Raw genomic sequence first — 9633 nt, forward strand, 5'->3', positions numbered from 1 at the left:
AAAAAAGGGGGGGGGATTCTGCAGTGATAACTGATTTGTTTTAGTGGTAGTTGTGTTTTCCTAGAGAGCTAGACTTTGGGGACTGGGGGAAATCCCCTTTGCTCTCAATTCTTTTCACTGTTTCCACGTGTCAGGAGTATCACACTGTCGTGGGTTAAGCACATGGAGAACAATGAGGTTTTCATCTTGTACCCAGTGAGGTATCACCTAGGATTATTTTCAATATTCAGGTGCAGGCAAACCCAGCCAGATACATATGAGAGTAACAGTAAATGAAATTGGCTCTGGGCTACACATTTAACCACCTGAAGAAAAAAGAGGAATTTGGAATGCTAATACAAGGAGATAGGTGACCAAGTGGAAATCCTCACTCACGTGAGCTTCACTGAAAAATCTCAGCCAACTTTTCCTCATAATACTGGAAGTTCTCTTGAATGTCCTCCCATGGCACGAAAGCCTTTGCTTCTTCTCCTTCCTCCGGTTCCACAAAGTTCTGCCAGACATACTCAAAGTCTTGAGGCTTCATAATCCTCAGCTTGCAGCCAGCTGACTTCATTTTCTTCAGGGCTGCCTGCATTTCTGGCTCTTCCCACATGAAAAGGCGCCCTACCATGATTGTCAGCCGCAGGTTCTTGTTCTTCTTTAGGGTCTCGGTTATGCGGTCGGCACAGGTCACGCAGGGACTGGAGGAGACGTACCAGGTGATGTTGTAGCGGAGGTTTGATTCACACTTTGGTAGGATGGTGTTGAAGAAAGCCATTTCTGCATGGGCTGCCGCGTGCTCGTCTTCCAGGTAACCCCGGGAAGTCACTGACTCTCTGCCTTGGGTCTCGAGAACATAACACAGGAAGGTTTTGTTCCTGCCTGAGCTGTATTCCACGTTCCTGAACTGGAATTTGAAAAATATGGCTGGGAGGCGCTCCCTATGGAAAGTGGAGAGGAGAGAAGCATCTCAGAGGCAGGTAATAAAGGGTCATAGCACTGGTTTGGTTCCTGTGCGTGATCTTGGACAAGTCGCTGCACCTATGGTGGCTGTATTTCTCCATGTATTAAAAGGAGATGCCTTTTAATAGGAGGAGAAAAATACATTAAAATTACAAGATATTCAGCTGGTTTTGCTGTGTGCTGAGGCTTCCAGGCCTGTTCTCACTACCTGGTAATTTTCACTTAATTTTGTCCAATGTACTGGGAATTTCTGGTTTCTGCATTGAGGCATTTGGAGAGGAACTCGCTTCCTGGCATTTTCCCGGTCTTCATGCACCTGTAGACTGAACTGTTCTACTCTTTTCTAGATTATTAACAGAGTGCATTCAGAGGGGTGTTGCTATGTTAATCTGCAGGATCTGTTGTCCTAAATTCCTAGGATGATAACTCTGGCATTGCTAATTAATGTTTTACCCCCAGTGCTTTTACAGTCTGGATTTCCTCTGAGTAGAGGCAAGCGTGACTTGACTAGTTGCAGTTTGTACATGTTCTAGTTTTGTTCTTCCAGTATCAGCTGAATGCTAATATTCAGTAGGATTATGTTGTGGCTTTGATTTAATAAAATATCTGACATAAAATCTAACTTTGCTGTGATAAAGTGTATTTCCTGCTGCAGTTTGAGAGCTGTCTCGTGGATACTACTGATAAACTGCAGGTACTTTTTTTTAATGCCGTGCATCTCTTCCATTCTGCGTTTCTAAGTGAGTATAATCCAAAGTGAATCATTGCAGTGAGTAATGTGTTTGCAGTCGTCTTTCACTCAAACAAGGTAGTTTGCTATTATTTCAGGAAGTTAAAATTAGTCCCTTTTATGCTTTTACACATTTCTGACTGAAGAGGTGAAAAAGGAAAGCTGCATCGTCTCATCATACCCGTTCCTTCCTAACAGTACCAGCTTTTGCCCCCTCTAGCATCTAACTGTGGAGTACATCAGCACAAGAACTAGTGTTGAAGGATGTTGGGTGGAAAGATGAAAAAGATCCTGCTGAGAAATGCTACAAAGGATGAGAGTGAGGGCTGCACAGAGCAGCCAAAGTGAAATAATAAAAAGTAGTAACGCAGCATTTCATATATTACACACTAGTGGTCTTCTGGCGTGTTGTACTCCTCTCTCGTCTGAGCTTTAGGTGGACCTATAACCTTGATATTCCCAGCGAGGCAATAATGAATCTTTGTAAAACAGTAAGTGTCGTATTCATCCCTGTCTCATCTGCAGTCAGATTATAATGTCAGCCCTCTCCGGGGGGTACACCGAGCAAAGGTCAGGAGAGATTCTCAGACTCTTGGAAATTTTAATTGGAGAGAGCAACGAGGCTGCAGGAGGAAGTGGCGAAGTGTCGTTCTGCTGAGAGGAGAGAACAGTTTGTGATGTGACATCTTGGAAGATGTCTCCAGAGACGGTGGAAGTGAATGGTATGGAAAGGAGTGGAGAGAATAGAAATCAGGATGTTGTGCTCACTTAGCAATGTGGGAACACGAGGGGGGATGCGCTGCCAGTTTGCCAGTGGGAAATGCTGGGGTGGGCCATGGGGAAAAGGTGGGATGGCTGCGGGTCAGGAAAAGGGCTGTTCAGGAGGAGCCGGATAAAATCAGTGGATGTCTTCCTATGGAGTGCGAGGGGTAAGGCTTTGCTAGGACTGCCTGAAAAGCCCCAAACAGCATATTCTGTGCAAAACAGAGGGACTGCAATGGGAATGTCTGAGCAGAAGGAGCAGGGAACTGCTCTTGGGAGTTCTTCGTGTCATACCTGGCTGCGAATGTTACATCACGTACCATAAGCAAATGGCTTTTTGCTTAGAAAAGAATTGGAAGTAGAGTGCTGTCTGAATACATAATTCAGAGTAAATTGTACCTATTGTCAAGCTTCTTTGGCTGTGTTATTTTAAAAGTTTAAATACGATTCTCCATAAATGTTTAATTCCACTTACAAAGTTTCAGAAATTTCTCTTATTCCATACTTAGCCAGAAATTTTCTTTCTGCCCCATGGCATTTTTGGCTTTGGAGAAAGTTAAAACATAAAAGAACACCCTCTCTAATTTTTTATGATACCACAGTAGTATCTAGCATCCATTTAAGCCTGCTGCACGGATTCACAGCAAAAGCCCTGGCGTTATAGATCCCACTTCTGGATTTCCCAACAGCATCATTTTACAGATGAGCAACTTCACTTGGAATATCAGCATCCTGTACCAGCCAAATGGTGTGAGCTGATGCGGTGAGGTTGGCACAGTTGTACTTTGCACAGAGAGAGGAAGAGATCATTAGTCTTCCAAATGCAGCAAGATGTACGAGTCCAAACAATTTTGTTCGTAGAATTGCATCTTCACTGGGAATATCTACGGCTGCTGTCAGTCAGGAAACACCGTAATTCTTTTCACATATCATTGATTCATGACAGCGGAAATTTAGAGAACAAGTTTGGCTTTTGAAATTTTGCTAGAAGCAGGTTTTCAGCTGCTTCTTAAATGATACCATTAAACCCTTCCCTTGTTCAGCTCTGCTTAGATGAGATCTGCACAAGATGGGACTTAAACAATAAAAAAGCCTCTTGGGGAGCCTCCCGTGCTGTTCCTGTTTCAGCTGGCAGCAGATTAATGAGGGATGGGGAGCAGGAGTGTGGATACAGACCTTTATTTTGACTAATGAGCAAATAAATCTCATGCTGTTTGGGAATGGTTTGGTCTCAGGTTTGCACTGAGAGTTCGCACAAGCCTAGGAAAGGGAAACTTGCACTGGCTTGCACAATTTCTAAACTCCCAGAAAAACTGCTTTAACTTCCTTTTCTTAGCATTCTGACCTCTGTTGTCTTATATTAGATGACTTAAAGTTACCTGTTAGAGCAAGTCTCATTTTCTTTCAGATGAATAGCAAGACTTCCACTTTTATTAAAGAGCGTGGTCAGACTCTAATTTAGCATAGTGCCTCTGTGCCCTGAACTCCTTTCTCTTCTTCTTAGAGACAAAAAAAAAATAATTCACATTTCTCAGAATAGTGCTTTCTCTCCTTTATATCCTACATAACGAGTGGTTCTTTGGTTAAGGATTTAATAATTCTTTAATTAATGATTTCTTTGAAGTCCAGCTATGTTGGGTCTGACATACGCCACCCATTGCCGTGGTTCAGAGCTAAGTTTGTAAGGCTACAATAAGTTGTTTTAAAATAACATCATATATTTAAATGTAGCCCGTCAGAGTCACGTGGAAGCTCACTCCTGATTTAACCCTCCTGACTGCAAAGCACTTACATCAGTGGTGAGGTTGGGTCTCTACGTTTTGATGAACTGCGTGACAGCAGCGCTCTGTTCCAGGATGGATTGACTCAGAGGTGTATTTAGTCCAGCCTGGTGGGTGGATTTTATTGCTTATCATCTCGGCGTCTGGCTAAGATTATCTGGGATGTTCACCTAAATCTGTCCTCCTAGCAACACGACAAATGCATCAGCTTAATTAATAAGTTTCTGATAATATAAACAAAGCTAAGGGCATTTTCCAAGCTGTCAGTAGCTGGCTGAGAGCTTGGAAAAATTGCTGATGATGGATCCATCGGCAACAATGTGCTCGTTAGCAGGAATCTGCTTAATCCCGCGTAAACCCGGGCGGGGAGGACATCTCAGCAGAAGCGCGAATTGTAAACTCCTGTCCTGACAGTGCTGGGCTGGGTCCTTGCTATGTGACTCCTCCCAGCAGTGGGATTTGGGCAAGGTGTCTCTGCTCCTCTGAGTAAGGGGAAAACCCCACAGGGAGTGATTCAGGGGTGGAGGAACGGGTGAGAACAATCCAGGTGTGCTGTGAGGCTGCATACGTCCCTAAAATGCCACATCCCTGCGTTATCTCACCTTTGAGTTAGAGCATGTAACAGATGTTAATATTATCTCTATTTTACCCCTCCTTTTTTTTTTTTTTTTGGTTACAAAATGAAGGAAAGATCATGCCAGCAAAATACACCTGGGAGATGTGAGTTCCATTCTCATGTTTCTTATACTGGAAGTTGTAGTGCTGTCAATGCTAAACTTAAAGATTGTGTCATCTTGCATGTGACTCTGCAATCTATTAAAATATACAAATCAAATCTTTCAGTCACTAGGCTAAGTGCTTTTCTGCTTTTGATTTTTCCTCCAATTAGTGAAGAAGTTTTCTTGCCATTTCCCTCTCCAGTAAAGGCATCCTATTCAGTGGGAGACTTGCAGGTAAGGTTTATGTATGTGGAAGGTTCCTTTAAAACGTGTTTGCGGGCACTGAACTGTCAAAATATTCTTAATAATTGCCTGCTGCTGCATCAGGAGGATGCAGGTGGTCAGACAGCTCACTCGGGGTGTAGGGGAAGGTCCAGCTGAAATCTTCATTCTCCTGGTTCTCTGAAGGTCATCATTTCACGGTGATCTTTAGGGATTTTCTAAATGCCTCAAACCTGATTTAATGAAATGCCTGCCCTGGCTAGCAAAGTGTTTTGTCATTAGATCATATCGAGATGAAAAAGGTTGAAACTCTGAAGCAGAAACCTCTGTGTAGGAATGGTCCTGGGCTGAGCAGAGGATGTGCTTTGATGTTTGCTGCAATAAGGTGGGCTGGAGGAGCAGAGCCCTGCCCAGCGTGACCCCCCTGCTGCTGTATGCTGGGTAGAAGAGAATGAGAACTTCCAATGAGAGAATAAAAACATGGGATTATCAAAAAAAAAATGCTGTAAACTAGTAGGACATATTCTTTAGATTTAAATATTTGTTCAATGATTATTTATACTATGCTCTTAGGTTATTTGAGCTGATAAAACAGTGTCCTGCTTGCTCTTTGGCAGCTATTTGTAAATAAACACATTTATGCTGTGCTCATTGATTATAGGAGGTCTGTAACGATCAACTGTAACAGGAACCAAGGATTTATCGCTGCGACAAGGACCCTCATTGACACCCTGGGGAAAATGTAAATAAATGTGTCTACTGACATGTCATGAAATGCACCCAGATGGGCTTGTACTTATCCAGGACTGTGCTGAGCCAAATGTTGCCAAAAAAGGGGTTAATATTCTTAAACAGAGTAATTAGGTTCCCAGTATTTTTTTATGTAAGCCAGACTCCTTAGAGCTGTAAATAACAGCTTGAAAACTTGGCTGTGTGTCATAAGATGCCCCTAATCCGAGGGCTAAAAAACGTAATTGAATTTAATTGCTTCCACCGCTGCTGTTGTGTGTTTTCACGTAATTGGCTCTATTGCCTGAAAATTTGTAAATAATTAAAAAAACCCCAACAGCGATCATACCAGGGTGAGGCACAGTCTAAACTCCCAGAGTACTTCTTAAAATAAAAATTGCTGGATTCTTTTGTACCTCTTTCAGGGTCCTTTAGGATTTTTGCTTTAGTTCCTCGCTCTCACCTTTAATAGCCAGCGTGTGAGTAGTAAGTTACTAATCAAGGGAGACTTAGTCGTGATTCTATAGGAAATCACCAGGGATTTATAAGCACTTTCCACATAGTGTTGTGGTGAGGACGGTGTGAATACTCCCATGCTGGCAGCTCTCTAGTCCCTCACCAGCCATCCGAGTGCTTTCCCCCCTGAGCCTCAGCAGGTTACCTGTTCCTGTTGTTACCCCCTTCCCTCTGCGAGCACACATCATCCCTCACATTCTTGCTGTCACCTTTCCGGAGTGGGAAAATCCTGTCAAATTCTGCAACGCTCTTGTCATTTCATCGTTGCAGGATGACACTCAAGAAAGGATTTTTTTCCTATCCAGGTCATTGGGATTAACAAGTTTGAAGATACCACCCAATTCCTTGGCCATTTCTAACTGCAAATTGAGTGCCCTAAGGCTGAGAAGTCTAATTTCATCATTAAGATTCATTCTAGAGCATGTCTTAAGTGTCTAGAATTTGTCACCATATGCGTCATTGATCCAATAGCTTCTATAAACAATTTTTGGTGTCTTAGCTCCGTTCCTAGCAGAGGGATGTGCTTTTCTGAAAAGTCCCTGCTCTAGCAGACACGTATTATTTCTACGATTGTGTATCACAGAGACCAAAGGCTGTGAACAGCCCCACCCCAAGAGGTGATTTTTCAGAGCAGATGAATTTTAAGAAAATTGGTTTTTTCACCCCTCTGCAGGATTGTAACCCAATTGCCTGAGATCAGACGTAGGTGCTGTCCTGCCTCCTGCATCACAAATGCCAGCCCCATTTTCTTTGCAGAATCTTAACAGTGACCGCATCACAGCCAGCAGGATTCAAAGTGGGATTTTAGAGTCTGGTTTGAGCTTTATATTGAAACAGCTGGAAAGAATCCTGGTTTTGGTTTACCTGCTGGGAACACTGCCTTGGTGACTGCTAAGGGAGACCAGAGGGAAGGATGACACAGGGCATCTTGCTACTACTACAACGAGCGTTTCGACCAGCGTAGAGATAAGAGATTCCAGAGTTTTTCCTAGTTGCAGCTGCCAGTTATCCCTGACGGAGTTCAGCTTCCCAGCAGATCTCTGCTCTCTCTGCCTTTGTCAGAGCTGCTTGCTGCTTTGCTGCCGTGAAAACCGCCTGTTGTTTGGGTGCCTTTCTGTGAATGGGGCTTTTTTCAAACTCAGATTCCATCTATGGGTGTGGAGCCCTTGAAAAAGTGGACTTCTAACTCTCTTGAAAAATCTGCCCCTTAGGTCCATAAAGCAAACCAGCCGGAGCAGGGGTATTTTTCCTAATCCACAGATAGAGAAACTTTCAGACCAGAGCCATTGATCGCACCGAGAAATCAATATTCGTCAAGGGCCAATAGCTTCCATCCGGATCTCATCAGGGATCCAGTGGGAGTACTTGCACTGTAAGGGAATCAGTCAGCACCAGAGGAACAGGTGTAAAACAAACAGATTTGTCTGCCTGCCTGGTGTGAACCCATCCTTTGTAAAACAGCAAAACCTTTAACAAAACCCCACAATAATGAGAACCATGCTCAGACCATTTAAGAATATTCAGAAGTGCCCTGGCTGAAGATTTCCTCTATAATAACCCAGTGTAAGGGCTGGGGCAGAGACCTCTCAACGTCCCCACGTCACTCTCTTGCACCCTCATATTTATATCTCAACCTCTTACCCCGTCACAATTTCAAACGGTGGCAGGTCTTCCCGTTTCAACTTCTTCTTCTTTTTTCCCTCGCCCTCTTCGGCGTTGTCGGGTTCGCCGTTCTGGGTGTTGCTGGGCTCCTCCTGCTTTTCTGCCATCTTCTTGTAGGGGTATTAAGTTATGGCCACTGGGGAAAAAAAGAAAGAGCAATTTCTGAGAGCTCTAAGGGAGAGGAGAGAGCAGAGGGAGGAGGGAAAACCAGAGCTGGGAGTTCCTGCGCTGGGCACAGTTGTCGGGAGCTAAATATGGAACAAAGCAGCGACGACAGAGGCTGGATGGGGTAGGATGACCCAGGGCTCTCAGATGTCGCCTCCTTCCCTTGCTTTCTCTAGGTCTTTTTCACAATCCCTCTTGCTCCCCTTTTTAATTTCAAATTAAGTGACGACTTCGCTGTGGGCGGGTGAAGCAATAGATGGAAAATCCTGGCAGCAGAAGTCTCTATTTATCCATTAGTGTGACAGCTCGCTGGCAAGATGCGGAGCTGGCAGCTTTTCCCTCTGCCTCCTTTTGCCAGTTTATTATATTGCCGACCTTGAAGGCCCACTGTTTTGGCTCAGGCAAGAGGGGAAAGGGGCAGTCCCCGCTTGGTTTGCTGGAAAATCCCCACTGTTGGTGGACCACCGGGAGCATCCCAGCAGGAGACCTGCCCTTCCCTCCAGCCACGCAGGGACACTGGACACAGGGGGAAATCTTGCTTGTTGGAGTCAGATCGTACTGGTGTAAATGCAAGCCAGAACCTTCTCCCAGATTGTCTGAAGTCGGCCTTATAATTCCCATCGGGGCCGTATTTCTGGTGCAGGGTGATCCCCAGTGCATGCACTGAGCATTGGCCCCTTGGTCTGTCATTTTTCTCTCTGTTGCTCGAATGTTTGAGTCGTGCCCAGCATCCTGGGAGAGGTGACACAGCTAGGTAAGAGCGGGCATTGGAAAGCTGCTGGGCTTAGTGATTCTTGCAAAATGTCTTTTTCTTTCACCTTTGCTGCTGCAGAGGATGCAGATGCTGAACGAGGGATCGCACTGGAGCCCCAGAATCGGTCGGGTGAGAGGTGATGAGGAGTGAAGCGTGTGGTTGTGCAGGAAGAACGGGGACCGGTGTCAGCGGTGTGCCGAGGGCTGGCGGCAGTCTGGGAAGGTGGGGTTGCCTGAGCTGGGTGTGGAATCTGCCTTTCATACAAACTGAAACGAGAAGGACTATAAAGGTTCTGTCAACGTGAGTTTGGGATGTTTGGTTTGCTCGGTGCTGTATCAAGCAGATCTCTTGAAGAGGCTGTGATAACTTAGGGGGATGCTCAGGGGTAATGTGGCTTCACATGAGCTCTAAAAAGAGGTTTTTACGTTTGGGTTGGGGGGGTTGTCTTTTTTTGTCTTCAGGATTATGTGACATTCTTCCACTTTCTTACTCTAAATTTAAATCACTTCGTTTGTATAAATCCCGTGTGAAGCAAGCCTAGTGAAAACCCGAGGGAGATTTTTCTCGGGGACTAATCCTGCTACGCCACGAGGGTGGAAGTGAATGGAAGATGCTGAGCAGCAGTCATGTCTTAGCCAGAGCATATTG

At 44.7% G+C, this 9633-nt stretch overlaps 1 protein-coding gene across 1 annotated transcript; it reads right to left on the reverse strand.

Moving 5' to 3' along the window:
- Window positions 1–374: 374 nt before the first annotated feature.
- On the reverse strand, window positions 375–8383 carry APOBEC2 (apolipoprotein B mRNA editing enzyme, catalytic polypeptide-like 2). Its single transcript, XM_010075834.1, has 2 exons — window positions 8046–8383; window positions 375–923 (listed from the first exon to the last, which is right to left on the reverse strand). Exons 1-2 carry the CDS (start codon window positions 8171–8173, stop codon window positions 383–385), a joined length of 669 nt encoding a protein of 222 aa, XP_010074136.1. The 5' UTR covers window positions 8174–8383; the 3' UTR covers window positions 375–382.
- Window positions 8384–9633: the final 1250 nt, after the last annotated feature.

This window comes from Pterocles gutturalis, unplaced genomic scaffold (assembly GCF_000699245.1).
Source record: "Pterocles gutturalis isolate BGI_N339 unplaced genomic scaffold, ASM69924v1 scaffold1318, whole genome shotgun sequence".
In the NCBI taxonomy this organism is placed as follows: domain Eukaryota; kingdom Metazoa; phylum Chordata; class Aves; order Pterocliformes; family Pteroclidae; genus Pterocles; species Pterocles gutturalis.